We start from the raw sequence: 20,546 nt of genomic DNA, 5'->3' as shown, positions 1-20,546 counted from the left end.
AAGAACAAATTGGGGGTACGAAAGAGGCAGCTAGGTAATTGGGACTGATAGTAGGAGTAGACATTTTCCAAGAAGAGTGGAGACAGGCTTTGAGGGCCTTTGCAGGCGGAGTGCAGAAAAGAGAAGGCCAGTAAGAGGGTGGTGTGCAGGGCAGGGGAAGAGAACCGTGGGGAATTCATGAAGCAGGATCTGGGGGCAGAACTGCAAACCCCTCTTCAAAAGCTATCAGGATGTCTTCCTCATGTCGCCCTCCCCGTCCCCAGAGGAAACTCCCTAACCCTGTTCTCATCAGAGTTAAAAACAGCTAGAGGTCCTTGCAGGTGGATGCAGTCACAACTGATTGAAAACACATTCCAGGGGTGACAACGCCCCAAGCCATGACCTGGCTGAAGCAGGTTGCTATCTGAGGAGCCTGGATTACTAGATAACCGTGCTGGTTTGCGCAACCCAAAAAAATTCCTTTCTGCTTCCAGCTAAAACCATTGTCTACATGCTTCCATTGGCATACACACCAGACAAGAACCTTCGGGTTTTCTGTCTGGTTACATTATGTTCTTATGTGAAAGTAGTGGAAGAAAAGGTGTTAGACAAAATTCACATCCTTAGTGATGTAGAAACTACGAGATTTGGAGGTTAGGGTAGGTAAAAAATGGGTACATAAACTCTCATTCAAAATCACTTTTCTTTGGAAATGATCAGTTTTAAGTCATTGTAAGTGATTGTCAAACGTATAAGCTGATTTAGGAAGGAATTTTGGCTTTTTCAGAGAGTTATTTCAGTAATCCCTCCCAGTTCATAAAATTGATTTTGTTGGCTCCAGTGCTACTCTGGGATGAAAATAAAACTGCCCTTTAATCTAGACACAGATGTTAATTGATGCAGTCATGGATTATTTGAATACACAAATGACCTAAATTGTGGGGAGCAGGGTCCGACCGGCAACATGGCGGGGTGCCCAGGAGACAAATAAGTACTGAGACTGTGGACTGAAACTAACTCTATGCGTCTGATCTCCCACCATATGGCGCTGAGAGAGAGTAAACAAATCTTACATAGCTGCTTCGTCAATTAGCTGATTCCTGACCCAACCACTAATTGGAAGAGAGCGGTGTGCTCAGCGCGCGGGCGGTGGAGCACAGATTGGTGGGAGAGGACTATAAAAGGGAGAAAGAGACAACATGCGGGGCCGGCCCCCTGAGAGAGTCGGTCGGAGAGTTCAGTGGTGCTGCTCCTCCGGGAAAGCGGGGCAGCGGCAGCAAATCCGGGAAGGACCGGGGAAAGAAAACAGCGTCCAGTGTCATTCCTCCGCGAGTTGGGGAGCGACAAGTGGTTCCGTGACTCGGATAGACTGCTGGGAGAAAGCCGGGAAGGAGAAGGGAGAAGAAAAATAAAAGCCGCGGGAAAGCTAGGCCGTAGCGGAAACAAAAGCTAGGCTGTAGTGGAGGCGAAAGCTAGGCCGTGATTCGGAAGAGCCGCGGGAGAGACAGAGACAAAAAGCTGCGGGAAGAAAGCCGCAGGGAGAGAAAGACGAAAAGCCGCGGGAGAGCTAGGCCGTCACTGAAACGAAAGCTAAGCTGTAGCGGAGACGAAAGCTAGGCCATGATTTGGAAAAGCCGCAGGGGAGAGAGAGACAGAGACAAAAAGCCGCGGGGGCGGGGGGGGGGGGCGTGAGAAAGAGACTAAAAGTGCAGGAAAAAAGCCACGGGAGAGAGAAAGAGTAAGAGAGCCAGGAAATGCCGGGGAATAGAGAGAAATAAAATAGAAATAAGAAAGCCTCCCCACAACATGGCGATGAGAGGACTTGGATTCGGACTGCCTAGGGCGATAAGCACCTGCGGGCAACTCTAGCAGAGCAGAGTATGTGCTGCGGGGCACCAAAGACAAGCGCATATCAATGCCACAAAGAATAAAAAGAAGGGGGATCTGTGGGGAGCAGGGTCCGTCTCCCGCAACATGGCGCAGCACCTGGGAGACAAATAAGTACTGAGACTGTGGACTGAAACTAACTCTATGCGTCTGATCTCCCACCATATGGCGCTGAGAGAGAGTAAACAAATCTTACACAGCTGCTTCGTCAATTAGCTGATTCCTGACCCAACCACTAATTGGAAGAGAGTGGTGTGCTCAGCGCGCGGGCAGTGGAGCACGGATTGGTGGGAGAGGACTATAAAAGGGGGAGAGAGTCAATATGCGGGGCCGGCCCCCCTGAGAGAGTCGGTCGGAGAGTTCAGTGGTGCTGCTCCTCCGGGAAAGCGGGGCAGCGGCAGCAAATCTGGAAAGGGCTGGAGAAAGAAAACAGCATCCGGTGTCATTCCTCTGCGAGTGGGGGAGTGACACTAAATGATAATAATATGCTTATCAGCACAATAATCATGTGGTTGGATCCCTATGTCTTCTACAAATGCTGAAAATTCCTGCTCGTAAATAAAAGACAAGAGGAAAAAAGTTCAATTAGTACATGATATAGGTGTGAAGAGGAGGAGCTTGCTATTTCTGTCTTCTTATGTCAGAAAATAAGAGCTGAACTCTAACCCTAGAAGATGAGCAATAGCATGTTTTTGAAGCAGGTTGATTGAACAAAGGCATCCAGAAAATCCTAGGGTAGTCGGAAAGAGCAAGCAAAATAATAGCAATGTGTTGTCATAACAAAACAAGTTGGAAGCTTCCCAAGAGAGGAGAGATGATTTTTTTCATACAATGAAACACCTTAAAGTAGGGCTGAAACTCTTGGACTGAAAGCATAATCCTGTCAGGTATAGTGCTGAGAACTTTTATTTATATTAGCTATTTTATTTATATTAGCTATTTTAATTGCCTGGCAAATAGACATGATTACTCTCATCTCATCATGATAGCCAAAGCTTGGATATCTTGTATTTTGGGTGTGCTGGTCTCTGGTCCACGAATGGAAAATTGCGGGTGTGTGTACTACAGTTTCTTGTTTGAGGCTCCACAGCAGGCACCACTCGCTGCACAGCCCCACTGCAATGCCTGGGCTCATCACGCCTCTCATTCCACAGACAAGGACACTGGGATGTGGAGGCTCCAAGGGCTTCTTCCAAAACACCCAGGGACTCAATAGCAGCATTAAGTTTGTGACCTAATTATCTCAACTCCTAGTGAAATCTGCTTCCCATTGGCTCAACTGCCCCTACCTTCTTACCCTTCTATAATCCGTTTTAGTGGGGACATCTAAAATATATGAACATTTACCGCTCTCAGAAAGCCCTATCTAAATGAAAAAGCTATCAATTTGGCGAAAGCAAGAGGCAAAAGGAAGGTGAATAAGAGTGCACTTATGGTTTATTTAACCAATGAGGTTAAAGTGCTGTGCTGAATGGCAGCGTGGTAAAGAGGAAGGAAGAGATTCCTTTGCAAAGCAAAGCAAAGCAGAGATTGTTTGCTTCTTGTCACTTCCTAGAAAGCCTGGGGTTCCAGAAAGCCAACGCTGTTGCACACGTGAAAGCAAACCCATTGCGCTGTACCTGCCTAAAGAAGTTGTTATGGAGATCTCTCCTGTTGGTTCTAAGAAGTGATTATAAATTACATGTTCTATTTTCCACAAGAATTCCAAAAGAATCGGAAAGTCAGGAATGAAGTTCGCAAAGATTCTGTATATGAGGAAACTCCCATGTTTCTCCCAGAAGACTTTAGAAAAAACAAAATAAACAAATAACTCTCAGGTGCCACTTTGGAAAATGCTATTTGAAAAGCAGTACATGGCTCTGTTTGTAGAGTTGTGAATTAATATGTGCTCATAGCCTGAGGGCAAAATACCCGGTATGTAGAAAAGTTTTTTAGAAAGTCATATATCTATCTCAGTTTTCTAATGTTTCATGGTAATTTGAATTCACCAGGGAATTAAATGGATCTGCGACACAAATTTAAGTTAATTTATTCAGTAAGTAATGCCATGTTTTAAAAGGATTCAAAGTGATAATAATAACAGCAGGCTAACAAATCTTTGATGATTAGCATTGCAATGGTTGTAAGAACATGGGGCTGTGGTGGGGGCAGGATAGGGAGAGGAAGAAAATGTAGGTGCTTTCCAGAGGTCATTTTCAAGAAGATTTCACATATTTACATGAGACACAGCCTAGCTAGGGATTCTGTGGCATCTGTACAAGGAACAGTCGTGTTAAAATCAGCAAGAGCAGAAGCAGCAGACTTAGAGATGACTTTAAAAGCTGCGTTTGGGGGCTGGTGCTGTGACCTAGAAGGTTAAGCCTCTGTCTGCAGTGTTGGCATCCAATATGGGTGCAGGTTCCAGTTCTGGCTGCTCCACTTCTGATCCAGCTCCTTATTAATGCATCTGGGAAAGCAGTGGAAGATGGCCCAAGCCCTTGGGCCTGTGCACCCATGTGGGGACCCAGAAGAAGCTCTAGCGAATGGAAGATCTCTCTTTCTCTCTAGATATTGCTGCCTTTCAAATAAATAAATAAATGAACGAATAAACCTGAAAACAAGAAGCTTTTGGAGGAAGAAAGCAAGTGAAACAATCATTGAATAAAAACAAGAATGATCAATGATTGAAATTCATTTGAGATTCTCCTTAATAAGAAAGAATCATATTTAAAAATCCAGAGTGAATGTTTCTAAGATTTAGGTATAGAACTTACTGTTCTTAAGTGCTAGTGTGAACGAGTGAATCTGTGTTCCCAGAGTGATGAAGCTTATGTCAAGTACTTAAACCTAGGGGTATAGAAAGAAAAATGTAGAAAAGATACGTGTCCTGACTTGTTATTAATTCATTCAGCTAGTTGGAACTTCCATCTACTTATAGCTTAAAATTATGGTTCTCAACTTTTATATGCTTGAGAATAACACAAAGAGCTAGTTCATCGTGGATACTCCAGGGCCCCACAGTTTTGATTTGTTAAATTTAAGGGAGGTCTCTGAATCTGCATTTTAGTAAAGCCTTACAAGTTATTCTCCTACACCTTGACAGAGATACAAACCAGTGGACCAACTGCTAATTTCTATTTGAACTTTTTTTTTTTTTTTTTGACAGGCAGAGTGGACAGTGAGAGAGAGAGACAGAGAGAAAGGTCTTCCTTTGCCGTTGGTTCACCCTCCAATGGCCGCCGCGGCCGGCGCGCTGCGGCCAGCACACCGCGCTGATCCGATGGCAGGAGCCAGGAGCCAGGTGCTTTTCCTGGTCTCCCATGGGGTGCAGGGCCCAAGCACCTGGGCCATCCTCCACTGCACTCCCGGGCCACAGCAGAGGGCTGGCCTGGAAGAGGGGCAACCGGGACAGAATCCGGCGCCCCGACTGGGACTAGAACCCGGTGTGCCGGTGCCGCTAGGCGGAGGATTAGCCTAGTGAGCCGTGGTGCCGGCCTTCTATTTGAACTTTTATCTTTCTCAATTTCTATCTTTATTTTGGAATGGATAGTTAGACATAATATATGCACCCATATTACTCTTCTAGATTAGCATAAAATCTTGTCAATTCCTGTGTCAGGCCTCACAGAGCAAGGATGGACAATGGTTTCTGAACTTGGGAAAATCCCCCTAATTTCCCCATTTTAAAATAAGAGAGTTAGGCTAGAGGCTGTCTAGACTCTCAGAAAGTTTTAATTTTTTTAAATGCGTATCTGATACTTGATATGATCTTGAAAATCATGGGTTTAGTGTTGTGGTGTAGTAGGTAAAGCCACTGCCTGCAACAACAGCATCCTATATGGATGCCCCATTTCTGATCTAGCTCCCTGCTAATGGCCTGGGAACAGCAGCAGAAGACGGCCAAGTGCTTGGGCCCCTGCACCCATGTGGGAGAACTGGATGAAGCTCCTGGCTCCTGGCTACGGCCTGGCCCAGCCCTGGCAGTTGCAACCACCTAGAGAATGAACCAATGCATCTAACTAGCATCTCTCTCTCCCCCTCTCTTTTACTCCGTCTCTCCCTCTCTTTTAAATAAATAAAACTTAAAAAATGAAAAGAAAATTATGACTCACATATTGGCTAGTGTGGGTGGAATGAGCCTGGAAAAACAAAAACCAGTCTTTGGGCCATTACATTAACTGAAAAGTTTAAGTAAGATTCCCTACCCTGCCCTCACATTTCAGCCACAACCTGGGGAACTGGAATGACAAGTATATCTATGAATTCTATGCCTAAATGAAAAAAAGACTCATCTTGTTAACTTTTCTACAACTGTAAATCTACACACAGATCTTTATCTGAAAGTAGATAGACTGGTTGCCAAGCTGTCATTTAGCTGTGGATGGCTTGTGATTAGTATAAATAAAAATCATGCTTGGAATACATTTCAAGAATTTGATTACCACCGTAAGTTGTGTTACAAATAACTGGATTCAGAAGATTCCTGTTTGACTAATTCTATGTTAGGTAAGAAAAGAATTCCTTTGCTTGATGTTGTTAAAATAGTTATATCTATCTATCAATCATCTGTCCATCCATCCACCCATTCATCCATCCATCCATGTATGTGTGTGTATATATATATATATATATACACACACATATATATTAGCAACACTTAAAAAACTATATTGACAAAATTATGACTTACTGGGTTTCTACAATTTTTTTTGTATTTTTACACAGGCTCATACTAGGTATCTTAATAATATAAGTAGTTTAAAAATATCTGTTGATTGAGAGTTTATTCCAAACAAATTTACTATAATATTACAAAAACATTGCTGATTAAAATACATTTGCAAACAGTTGCAACAAAGTCTAAGAATATAAGACGGGGGCTCACTGATTTGTGAACTGGTTCATCAGACTTTGCCTGTGTGCTGCCAAGTGCCAGATGCTCCTTTTGGCACTAGAAATAGAGCAATGGGGTTGAGTGGCTACGTGGGGGTAGGCCAAATAAAGTTAAGTTTCTTTTCCCACTGGGTTTGAAAAGTAAAGGGTTAGACAGACAGTAAACAAATAAAGAAAAAAACATGTAATATAGCAAATGGAAGTAGAAAATAGGATAGGGTAAAAGACAAAGGATGATGGGGAATTTTGAATTGTCAAGGAAACTACTCTGATAGGTTGGTGGATAAGTACAGATCTGAATGAAATGAGGAATGAGTTGTGTAAATATTGGAGAAGAGAGCTCCAAGCAATGGGGACAGCAACTAAAATGTTGGAAAATCAGTAACAAATTTGAAAAGCCTAGGCTTTTCAAAAGAAGTTCTCTCTTCTACCAAGACTCTTCAAACCCTTTGGACCTCCTATTTCTCTGATCCTCTACAGCAGAATTAACCAACCAAATACTCTTGTGTTTGATGGTGGTGGGGTGTAGGGTTGGTCTGATTGTGATTGATTGTAGCCTTAAGAACAATGATTGGACTTTGTGCTGACACCATCTCCCTTCCTCCACCCTTTTATGTCCTGGTGTTGAACATGGCAGATTCCTAATCAAGGTCTTTGATTGACCTAACGCTGTCGAGTGTAATGCTTCCCTGTCAATATTCTTTAGGTGTAGTATGTAATTTCTAATAGGATCTAATATTTCCATTTGCAACTGAAAAAGTTACCTTTAGATATACATAAAGCTTATTTAAAAAGAGAAAAAATATAACACATGAGGAGATATATTAAAAGACTTTATTCACAATAGAGAAATTTTACAAATATAATTTTTAAAAATTATGTGTCAATCTATTATGTTTCCCATAACATTAGATTTATATAAAGTTGGAGATGACAGAATGGGTTTATGTACAAATAAAAAACAATGTAAAAAAGATAATACACATGAAAAAATCATGACAAGTCATGGAGTTCTGTAAATTGGCATACAACTTACATGTGTAATATTAATTGCACAGAGTATATAAAAAGCATATCGTTGTATAAACACGAAATGAAGTGCTAATTTAATTGTTCATCTTTTAGGATGTGAATACATATGTAAATTCAACTGCACAGTTCTGTTGAAAATGAATGAAAGCTACTGTCTACTTGAAGACTTCAGTTGTCTAAAATAATTAACACAAAGTATAATTTTAAGTAAATCATATCTCCCTAATATTAATCTCTTATCTTGTTTACATTTTTGGTGTTTTGGGACTTAGGCTAAAAAAACTCAAACTCTAAAACTGAAAAAATTTTATTCTTGCCTTTGGTGGAGTGACAAATAGTATGATTTCTTGTCTACTTACATCAGGATACAAATGGTACATTATAGTGTAGTGTGTACAGACCACTTGGCTTTAATACCCTATTTGCTGCAGAAATACTTCTCAGCTCTGTGTGTTCTTTCAAATTAAATTGGAAAGCAAATTAGTTAATTTCAATTGTGAGTCCAAGGACATTCAGATGAAAATTGTAATATAAATACTCATGGCCCAATTTTGGCAATAATTTCATATTTTGCCTTAAAGTTCTGGGAAAAACAGGATACTCATAATCCATTTATTTCACTAGGTGAGCTGAAAATATGAGTGCAGGAAGCTATTCTGGGTCACAGAGACACATGAACGTGGCTATAACGATGTTCTGAAGGATCTTTTTCATTGGCTAATTTTACTAATTTACTCTTTGATATAAAGCAATGCACAATATTAGGGAGGGGGTGGGGATGGAGAAAAGGAGGTCATACAAGGTGATCCTGTCCAGACAAAGGAAATCTTTTGAAACATTCCTAACAGCTGAAATATTCAAACCATTAAGTTTATTGACAGCTAAGAAAACAAGTGTCAAAATTATTAGGTTAAACCATATGAAATTGCTGATCTGGGGCAGTTTTTAAAACTACAAACACAGCAATTTCATAAGCTTCAGTGTAATTCATGGATTACACTGATCTGTTTGATCATTGTATGTTAAACTTAGGTGAAGTCATTGTACCTCAGAATGTGCATCATCATAGCCTTTTTATGGAAATAAAGGTTACATGAACCAATGTAAGAGAATACAAGGTGCCATCAATCCATTCTTGGGGAAACCATTCACATTTCAAAACTTAATGTTTAGAAGAATCATGTAGTTTTTTTGATTCGCTGCAGATCAAATTGTGGTGGATTCAGAGTGTCCATTCCTATAAGTTGCTTCTAGGTTAGGATCTTGATTTTGAATTTAACCATAGTTAAATTATATTCTTATTTAGCCCGACAGTTTATTAGGTTTTCCTTAATTGACTATGAATAGAAAAATTTGCCAAACCTTTTTCCAGAGTCAAATGTTGCTTTCATAAACAGAAATGAAATAAATTAGTACATTTAAGAAAGGGCAATTTTCAAATCTGAATCTAACAGAATACTTCTTTTCTCAAGAAAAAAAATTAAAGATGAAATGCAAACAAATGAACTAAGGTCATATGAAATTCTCACTCTCTCTTCAGAGACCCAATTCAACACACTAACAGTTATACTATTTCTACTTAAAAACTATAATTCAGTGACAGAAAAGCTCTGTGAAAACTTGAGAGCTCACCTTGCTGTGTAGTGGGGGATGGAAGAAATTAGGAAGTACATGATCCAGCAGTGACACACTGCATTTAAAATAAAAATCAAGAACAAATTCACAAAATAGGGAACACTAATATAATGAACTAACAAAAATATACTGCAGTTCTAATGAAATGAGGTCAACATGAGATGAGCCTTTTGGGATGATGTTCTAATTGAATTGCAATGTGAGTGAAATATTCTATCAAATAATGATAGACCCGCATACGGAAGCTGTCACAGTTATAAGATCTGTCTCTGGTGGATAGACAAACCAGATTCACAAGAAATTGAAAAGGAAAAAGCTTTTTTAATACTTAATTTATTATTATGGCTTTTTGCAACATGGCAAAACATTACAGCTTAAAGCAGACATCATCTCCTCATAGAGGAGGAAAAAGTTTTGCAGTCAAATCAAATTGTAATTAAGAAGTCACTGGTATACCATTCTACTCAGTTTATTAAAAACAATATTATCCCTTCTTGAACTCCAGAGATAATAGATTACTTAAAAACAAAAACCTGTTGATCCACTGACTGAATAATAAAGGACATGATTAGGAATTTAGGTCCATTTATGCTTATGATAATAAACATAAAAGACTGCAAAACAATTTTACAACTTAGAATAACACAGACATTAATAAAATTTCATGTGCCTGATTATCAGAAAAGGAATTATTAAGGTATGCAGTGAAGGAAATACAGCAGAGTAAAATATAAAATATCTTTTTATTTCACTTTCACTTCAACTTCCTTTTGATCTGTAGGGAGGATAGGGAGAAGATGTGCCTCAGTATTGAAGATCCAGTGTTCCAGTGGAAGAAGATCATCATCAGAAAATATTAAGTACAAATATCTGGTGAGAGAAATACGAGAATATGAGGCTCAAGAAGAACACAGTGGGCAGTGAAGCCAAAAAGACACAGCAAAAACCACATCAATGTCTCCAGTCAACTCACGGAAGAACAGGACAACGGTGAGGTGTATCAAACCCTTTGCACATGTACTCACTAACATGGAATGAAGATGCGAGTTTGTGCTTTGGTGTTGGTGTATGAGCACAATGCAATGCTATCTCAACTCATTGAATTTAGCAAGGCTTGAAAGCACCTGTAATGATTGCTGTGCACGTAGAATGGCATTCTGAATCAGTCATACTTGGTATTAACTGGATGTGTTCATGACAATGACATATACAAAGACGATGAGCTCAGGTATCTCAGTCACATATTTTTAGAACCATTTTCACTTACTTTAGTGTCTCTGCTAGGAAAAAACTCTGTTGCACATTATCATATTTCTCATGAGTGAAATAAACATCCCTGAGGCCTGAGTAGCCTCCATTCACTCTGCAGTGACTTTCCAGGGCCTAAAGAACAAAGAGGAGGAGAAAAAAATGGTCATTTTTCAGTAAATTGATTGTCACTAATGGTTATTATCATCAGATTCAGATAAAATAGATTGAAATTGAATGAAAACTTGTAACAGTTCTAGGTGAAAAATTTAAAAACCAAAAAATACAAATGCTATAAAATATGTGAAGTCAAAGTATATATAGACAGCATGCTTTATTTAATTGGAAAGATGTCTACATTTAGTTTTGGAGTAACTTTTCACTGATTTTGACCATTTCCTTCTATAGTCTAGAGGAGAATTTGGCAAACTATGGACAACATTTATTTCTGGCAAACTAAATCTAGCCTCCTACTTATTTATTAAAAAATGATCAGTTTTCATTTTCTTTGAAAGGCAGACAGATAGAGAACTTCTATTGGCTGGTTCATTCCTCAAATGTCTGTGACAGCCAGGGCTGGCCACGCCAAAACCAAGAGCCAGGAACTTCACTTGTAGCCATTGGGTAGTTGGATCCCAAGAATTTGAATCATCATCTGCTGCCTTCAATGCTGTGCATTAAGCAGGAAGCTGGATCAGAAGCAGAGTAGCTGGGATTCTAACCAGGCACTCCATGGGATGTCGGTAACCCAGATGGTGACTTAAACTACTGCGCCAAACGCCTGACCCTTCTCTTTATTTGTGCAGATAATTATTTCTTTTGAGCAACAGCCATACTTACGTTTCCATGTTGTCTGGACTGTTTTTGCATAAAATGACAGTTGTGTAGCTGCAACAGAGACTGGATTGTGTCAAGCCTATACTGCCTGGCCCTTACAGAAAAAGTGTGCTGACTCCTGGTTCTACTGAGACAGTTAGTAACTGTGATTATAAATCCATGGTTGAGGAAATGTACTAGACCAAAAACGGCTGCTATTAAAATAAGAACATCTTTTATCTTTTAAAATTTTTTTTTAAATTTATTATTTATTTGACAGATAAGAGTTAGTGAGAGAGAGAGACAGAGAGAGAAAGGTCTTCCTTCCGTTGGTTCACCCCCAAATGGCCGCTACAGCTGGAGCTACGCCGATCCGAAGCCAGGAGCCAGGTGCTTCCTCCTGGTCTCCCATGCAGGTGCAGGGCCTAAGCACTTGGGCCATCCTCCACTGCCTTCCCCGGGCCACAGCAGAGAGCTGGACTAGAAGAGGAGTAAATGGGACTAGACCCTGGCGCCCATATGGGATGCCGGTGCCAAAGGCGGAGGATTAACCAAGTGAGCCACAGCGCCAGCCCCAGAACATCTTACTTCTTAAAAATTGAGTATAGGGTACTAGAAAGTGATACTGGTGACAGAGCCAAAAGCAGAGAATGGAAGGTAGGTGGAGAAATGTGACTGGTATTTATTCCTAAAGTAAACATATTTTTCCTTTTGTATGGAAGAAGATGGGATGAATGCACTGGCCACTGGGAAGAAATGACCCTACATTTCTCAGTTGTCTGAACATAATCAGTATTTGGAAAAAAGGAGGGTTGGACAGTGTGGGTATGAAAACTCAGGTAACAATGTAAACTAACCTGCGTTTCAACATCATGAGTGCCAGAGGATTGGCTGCCACTTGTGCTGTTTTCCCTTCCAGAAGCCCTCTTTATTTACCTTTTCATTTTTTATTTTATTTTTTTCAAGATTTTTATTTATTTATTTGAGAGGTAGAGTTACAGACAGTGAGAACGAGAGACAGAGAGAACAGTCTTCCTTCCATTGGTTCACTCCCCAAATGGCCACAACGGCTAGAGCTGCGCTGATCCGAAGCCAGGAGCCAGGTGCTTCTTCCCGGTCTTCTACGTGAGTGCAGGGGCCCAAGGACCAAGATGTTCCACCGCTGTCCCAGGCCACAGCAGAGAGCTGGATTTGAAGAGGAGCAGCCGGGACTAGAACTGGCGCCCATATGGGTTGCCAGCGCCGCAGGCCTAGGATTAACCCACTGCGCCATGGCGCCGGCCCTTATTTACCTTTTAAAATTCTCATCAGTTATTAAAAGTTTTCTAGCTTTTTGATGTTATTTATAAAAATTTTACATTGTGTTTTGATATACACACATTGTGAAGTTATTACTATAATCAAGCCAACCAACATACCTGTCACCTCGTATCTCATAGTTACCTTTTCTTGTGGGGAGAACAACTAAGATCTACTCTGACACTGTTACTAACTATAGTCACCATAGTATGTTAGGTTTCCAGAATTTGCTCTTCTAAGGTACAACTGAAAATTTGTACTTTGTGACCAATCAGCTTCTACCTCATCCTTCAATTTCTGGTAATTGACATTGTACTCTATGAGTTCTACATTACTTTTTTTTTGGATTCTGTATGATAATATAGAACTTTTGTCTTTCTACATCAAGCTTGTTTCATTTAATATAATCTCCTCCAAGTTCATTCATATTGTCACAAATGGCAGGCATTCATTCTTTTTTAAGGCTGAATAATATTCATCTGTGTATATATTAGACATGATGTAATACATATATGTATATACATATATAAAACACACATTTTCTTGATCTAGTCATCTGTTCATGAACGCATAGGTTGTTTCCATATGTTAGCTATTGTGTCAAGCAATGAACACGGGAGTGTGTGTGCCAACTTTTTTGATATTCTGATTTCATTTCCTTTGGATGTACTGCCTGGAGATCATATTGGTGCTCTAAATGCATCAGAATATGGAGTCTTTCTGACCTTAGAGATTTGTATTAGGGCTAGTTCACAAACAAAGTCTACATAAATATTTCAAAATTTGAGAAACTGGAAACAAGTCTATTCTCAAGCATTTTGGATAAGAGATTCTCAACTGTATACCTATGGTAGTCCTGTTTCTAATTTCTGTAGGAACCTCTACACTGTTTTCCTTAATGGCTATATTAATTTGTATCACCAACAATAGTGTTGAAAGGTTCCCTTTTTTCCACATCTTTTTTAACACTGGTTATCTTTGACTTTTTGGTAACAACCGTCTACCACGTGTGTGGTTCTGATTTGCATGTCTCTGATGATCTGTGATGCTGAGCATCTTTTCCTATGCCTGTTGGCCAAGTGCATATCCTCTATGGAAAATGTCCATTCAGGTCCTTTTTTTTTTTGCTATTGATTGTGTGAATTCTGTATACATTTTAGATATTAATCTTCTATCAGATATGACTTATAAAATTTTTCTCCCTTTCTGTGGGCTGCCTTTTCATCGAGTTGCTTATCCCCTTTGCTGTGCAGAAACTTTTCAGACTGATGTGGTGCCATGTATTTATTTTTGCTTTTGTTACTTGTGCTTTTGGAGTTAAACCCAAAAATCATTGCCAAGATCAATGTCAAGAAGAAGCTTTGTTCCCAGTGTGTTCTTCTAGGAGTTTCATGGTTTCAGATCTTATGGTTCAGTCTTTAATCCATTTTCAGTTGATTTTTATGTGCTGTTTGTCTTTTGAGATTATATTGGTTGCTTTGTTCATTATCAGGCATTTTTATCTTTAGGCAAGTTATTTTTTTGCTTACCACATTTATTAATGCTACTAATACAATGGCCAAAAATTACCATTGCAAAAAAATTGTTATCTGAAATGTGGTTTTAATTCAAAATCGTGTACAAAAATAACTAAATTTAAGACTAAAATATTAATACTTGTAATAAAATAAATAAAGTATAAACAAAGTAAAGTTTTCTATGCCATTTTAAATTTATTTTTCAGTTTTCTTTCATGACTCATACTTTTCTTTTTTTCTACATACATTAAGTATACACCATTCTTTTTTCTGGAAAGCACAGGTTTTGCCACAGTGAGAAAAATGTCCACTGGCTAGAAAAGGGTTTGAGGGGCCAGTGCTGTGGCAGAGTAGGCTAGGTTGCCGCCTGAGTGCCGGCATCCCATATAGGTGCCAGTTCATATCCCGGCTGGTCCACTTCTGATCCAGCTCTCTGCCATGGCCTGGGAAAGCAGTAGAAGATGGCCCAAGTCCTTGGGCCCCTGCACCAGCATGGGAGAGACCCGGAAGAAGCTTGTGGCTCCTGGCTTTGGATCAGCCCAGCTGTGACCACTGCAGCCATTTGGGGAGTGAACCAGTGGAAGGAAGACCTTTCTCTCTGTCTCTCCCTCTCTATCTGTAATTCTGCCTCCCAAATAAATAAAAAAAAAATGAGGAACATAGGAATTTATATAGTGTAGAACTTATAAGAGAGAGAGAGAGAAAGTTTCAGCCACGGCTTCTCAAGATCAGGGACTCTGCCTGGGAGCTCAGCTTCTACTTGCAGACGCTAATAATGAAGATATTGATCTTCACACCAGGCTGGAAGGCAGAAGGGAGAGAGCTTGGGGCCATGAGGAGAAGCATTTAATTACCAGGTTAAAGAAAATCTGACCAGCAGGCTGCAAGAGAGTAAAGAAAATGCCTCGTAATTTGGTACCTTTGAAAAGCCCCCAGGAAAAGGGAACAACCCACTTATAAAAGATGCTTTGATTAAATTCTAAGTTCCAGACCATGAAGGAAATGCAGGACAAGCCTCAAGAATGAAACTTTTAGTTCTTTTCTTTCTTTCCTTCCTTTTTATTTTATTTTTTATAAGAGGTTAGATAAAAAGCCAATAACAGGCACATGAAGGCCAAAGACCATCTATAAAAAAGGCAAAAAAATTGAGAAGAAATGGGTATCCTTGCTATGGAACATAATGAAACTCCATTTCCAGATACTCCCTTAAAATTATTTTAACCCAACAATCTTTGCTGTTCATTCCTTTGAGTTACTTTGATGACAGGTGAATGAGAGGGCCAAGCATGACAAATAGTTGTCCCTCCTGCCCAGGAAAACATCTACAGGCTCCTTCACTGGTTACAGGAAAATAGTTGCTTTGAAGTAGACAGCACCCATTGGTCTTTGCAGACCATCTCACTCATTCTTTTACTCCCTCAGTCTGCCTGGGACAAGCTAGAGTAGTCAAGAGCACAATGCCCTAGAGAGGGGGCTGGATCTAAGCATCCTAACTGTGGCCTCTGAGATTCCTTGATTCAGGCAATGCACTTCTCAACATGGGCTTGTAGTGAGAATAAAACAAGATGAAGAAATGCTTGGTTCAATGATAATGGCCTTTCAGAGGTGAATTTTTTAGTAATCAGTTTGACAGGCAGAGAGAAAGATATATATCTCTGTCAAACATTCAATCATTTATCAGTCAATCATCTCTCTGGATAGGAAGATCCTCCATTCACTGATTCACTCCCCAAATGCCTACCCACAACGACTGAGGTTGGGCTGGGGCCAATGCTAGGAGCAAGAAATCAATCCAAGTCTCCCATGTGGGTGGCAGTGCCTGAGCCTTCACAAGGGTCTGTGCTGGCAGGAAGCTGGAATCAGGAGCCAGAGTCAGGAACTGATCCTACAAGCTCAAATATGGGATAATGGGAGCTAAACTGGTAGGCTAAATTTCTGCTTCTAGAGCTTTAGAGAGGACCAGCTACTTTCAATTTTTGAGACTTTTGGTAAATTTAAAAAAGTAAAAAGACAAAATGCCCAAAGAGGCATTTTTAACTTTCAAAAATTAAAATACTTTCACATCAAAAGTCAAAATTTTAAGATTTTAGGAATGTAAAGTTAGGGACAAGTAGCTTTTCCTAGGTCTTTGCAATACGTCTTGCTTCTACCAGTATCTCTTCAAGCAGTTATGTGTCTGTACAGCTTAGCATGATCAGATCACCATTTCACTACAACGTGCTCTTGGGACTCAGTCTCTAGGTGTATGGAACACCTTGATTTTGTGTAGATGCTTATATTATCAGTGACCATATGTGACCGAGATGTGTTTATAACAGAGAACAGGGTATGAGAATGTTTATCGTGACTAGAGTTGTAAACAAATGATAAAAGGATAAATCTGACCCTAAGCGATTGTACTTGGGAACAGGATGTAATAAAAGAGCAAATAGATGAGTTAAACCATAAGTCAGAAAGCCGCAATGTGAGAACGGGGGAGTGTTCCCTCTCCCAGATTACATGGCTGGCCCATAGTGATTTCCAGGAGTGAACCCAAAGGAAAATACTACTGAGGCTGTCTGCTTGAGATGGGTCTGAACTCAAGGATAGAATACAGAGCACCAGGCTACATGGACACATCAAAGGGAGGTAAAAACAGGAATCAAGCCTGGGGAGGCAGAAGTGAGAAGGGGGAAGTTGAGTTACTCTCTGTGAGTCAAGATGTTTATGTGGAAAAGTTGGTTTTAGGGAACTAAATGAAAATGTCTATGGATGTCCATGCCTCCACCCTGCCCCCAACAGCCGTCTCCTCCCCACCCACTGCAACAATCCCTAGGTAAAAGCTTAGCTTCTACTGTGGTAGACCAGCTAAGATAATGTATTATATATATATACCTATAACTAATATTCTAATAAAGCTCATACTGTAAGTTATCAGATGTTTAATTGGCAGAAATATAACGAAGTTCTCCATGATATTATTGAGAAAATGGAAATGAAACATCAGGTGTTTCTGTTAGGTGGATTCACAAGTGCTTGGATAACTGTGATTAATGGATTGCTGGTAACTCATGGATTTTAACAAAATATTTATCTTTTCATTGCACGTGCCAATAAGCTGTTAGAATCAACCAATTAAAAAAAAGTTGTAAGCTAAAAATAACCATACCAAAAGCTGTAGCTTTTTAATATACTAATAATAAACTCACTGAAAGAGAAATAAAGAAATTCCATTCACAAAAGCCACAAAATAAATCAAATATTTAGGAATAAATTTAACCATAGTAAAAGCTATCTATAATGAAAATTATCAAACATTGATGAAAGAAATCATCCAGGACACAAACAAATGTAAAGCTATTCCTTGTTTGTGGATTGGAAGAATCAATATCATTAAAATGTCTATACTACCAAAAGTAATCTACAGACTCAATGCAATCCCTATCAAAACACCAATGACATTCTTTAGAGAATTAGAAAAAAACAGTCTAAAATTCATATGGAGGGGCTGGCGCTGTGGTGTAGCGGGTAAAGCCACTGCCTGCAGTGCTGGCATCCCATATGGGAACTGGTTCAAGTCCCAGCTGCTCCATTTCCGATCCAGCTCTCTGCTATGGCCTGGGAAAGCAGAAGATGGCCCAAGTCTTTGGGGCCCTTCATCCCCGTGGGAGACCCAGAAGAAGCTCCTGGCTCCTGGCTTCAGATTGGCACAGCTCCAGCTGTTGGGGCCAGCTGGGGAGTGAACCAGCGGATGGAAGACCCCTCTCTCTCTCTCTGTGTCTCCTTCTCTCTCTGTGTAACTCTGACTTTCAAATAAATAAATAAAACTTTTTTTTAAAAAAAAGAGTAATGAGCTAGGATTTAAAAAAAAAATAAAATTCAGATGGAATCACAAAAGATCCAGAATAGACAAGGCAATCTTGAGGAAGAAAAATCAAACTGGAGGCACTGCAATACCTTACTTCAAAGCATACTACAAAGCTATAATAATTAACACAGCATGGCAGTGACACAAAAACAACTACATAGATCAGTGAAACAGAATAGACAGCTCAGAAATTAATCCATGTACATATAGCCAACCGATTTTTACAAAAGTGCTCAGACCATCCATACAGTGGAGTCAGGATAATCTCTTCAACAAATGGTGCTGGCAAAACTGGATTTATATGTATCTAGAAGAATGCAATTAGATTCATACCTCTTACTACATACAAAAATTAACTGAAAATGGATCAAAGACCTAGATGTAATATCTGAGGCTATAAAGTTGCTGAAAGAAAACGTAAGGGAAACACACCAAGACATTAGTGTAGGGGACGACATCTTGGAAATGACCCTCCAAACACAGGCAACAAAAGAAAAAGTAAACAAATGGGATTTTATAAACCCAGGAGCTTCTGCACAGCAAAGGAAATAGTCAACAGAATAAAGAGACAGCCAACAGAAAGGGGAAAAAATATTTGTATGCTAGCTATCTGGCAAAGGATTAACATCCAGAATTACCAGCAACTTAAAAAATTCAACAGCAACAACCAAAGTGCACCCCAGTTAAGAAATGGGCAAATGTTCACAAGACGATTCTTGAAAGAAGAAATATAATTGGCCAAAAAATAAATGAAAAAATGCTCAACATCACTAGCCATCTGGGAAATGAAATCAAAACCACGATGAGATATCACCTTGCTCCCACCAGAATGGCCAGAATCCAAAAGGGAGTTAACAAATGCTGGAGAGGATGTGGAGAAAGGGGAACACATATACACTGTTGGTGGGAATGCAAGTTAGTGCAGCCACTGTGGAAAACAGTGTGGGGTTTTCTTAAAAAACCAGTAGTAGACTTGCAATATGATCCAGCAATCCCACCACTGGGTCTCCCCCCGCCCCCAAGACTTGAATATATTGTATGAAAGAGAAACCTGTACCACAACATTTATAACAGCACTGTTCACATTAACCAAATTCATAATCAATATGTCCATCATGCGATAAATGAATAAAGAAAATGTGGTACATATACCCACTGGAATATCATCCAGCTAGAAAAGAGAATGAAATTCTACCAATTGCCTTAAAATGGATGCAATTGGAAGACATCATGTTCAGTGAAATAAGCTGAACACAGTAAGACACATGCTGCATGTTCTCCCTTACAAATGTCAGCTAAAACTTGAAAATAAGAAAGAAAAGAAAAACATCAAAAAACAAACAAGAAAGAAATGTCTGTGTGTGTATCAGTACTTCTGCAAATACAGTTTTGTAAGCTTTGCTTTATAGCTTTGTCAAACCAATGGTTAAGAATGTATCAGTAGTTTTAATGATCTGTGATTACTTTAAAATTTACTGTATATGGGTGAAATGGTCATTTTTCTATTCAATTATTGTTTATAGTCATTGCCTATATTCCCATGAAATGAGGATCTTTTTGCTTTTTTCTTGTTAAACTTCTTATTTGGTGATACATTGAGTCTTCCTAATGTTATTTAAGTTTATAATATGTTATCTCAAAAACCGGAGAAAGAAAGAGAGGGAGAGGTGGGAAGGAGACAGAAGGAAATATCATCATACTTCTAAAATAGTATCTATGGAAGTCTATTCCTTGAATAAAAGGTTTCCTTAGGGGGGAAAGAAGGAAAGATGGAAAGAAAGAAAGAAGGAAAGAAGGAAAGAAAGAAAGAAAGAATAGTATCTATGAACTATATTGAATCTATTAAAACTAACTCAAAGTTTTAAAAATAGGAACAGAAAGAGGTATACCTTTCTAACATTGTCAGTCATTAACACAATGGGAAGAACTGTTTCACTAGGTGGCACATTCGCTTTTGCTGTGAAGTCTCGAATTGCTGAGGAATAATTATTGGCAGAGATAGGGAGTCTTGTCTTTGAGTACAGGGTAGGATGACGTGATTTTTAAGAGCCTGTCTGCATGTTGTAGTTTGGGTTCCCTTACAAACAAAGCTGAGACAGGGCTGGATTCAGGATGTTTATGGGCCGGGGAGGGTTGACAGCAGGCAGTAAGAAAGCGTGAGAGCGAAACAGGGCCTGGAGAAGAGCCCAGGAAGCACACCGAGTAGAATCCAGCTGTGTGTGACAGGGCTCTCCTCTGCTGGCACCACCGAGGAAGCATGCAGCACGGAACAGAGTCCTTCTTTAAGAAGGAAGAAATGGATAGTCTGCCATCAACTCCAAAATCTCACTGGTAGCAGCTTGTCCTTGGGGCCGTTATCCTCCCCCACCACAGCCAGCTTCTTGGGGAAAGGTTCTCCTGTCGTCTGACAATGT

General features: G+C 39.7%; 1 protein-coding gene across 3 annotated transcripts in view; it reads right to left on the bottom strand.

Annotated features, from left to right (window-relative positions):
- Positions 1–7,554: 7,554 nt before the first annotated feature.
- Positions 7,555–20,546, bottom strand: part of MAN1A1 (mannosidase alpha class 1A member 1) — a 208,136-nt gene continuing 195,144 nt past the window's right edge. For 2 of the 3 annotated variants that reach the window (XM_008263299.5, XM_008263300.5), the window contains exons 12-13: positions 10,673–10,788; positions 7,559–10,275 (exon numbers count right to left, since the gene is read on the bottom strand). In XM_008263299.5, coding sequence (XP_008261521.1) covers positions 10,149–10,275; positions 10,673–10,788 — 243 coding nt within the window. In that variant the 3' untranslated portion in view covers positions 7,559–10,148. 3 annotated transcript variants of the gene reach the window in all.

This window comes from Oryctolagus cuniculus, chromosome 5 (genome assembly GCF_051225735.1).
Source record: "Oryctolagus cuniculus isolate XC-2025 breed Fujian yellow rabbit chromosome 5, ASM5122573v1, whole genome shotgun sequence".
Lineage (NCBI taxonomy): Eukaryota > Metazoa > Chordata > Mammalia > Lagomorpha > Leporidae > Oryctolagus > Oryctolagus cuniculus.
This window is presented reverse-complemented; position numbering and strand designations above follow the sequence as displayed.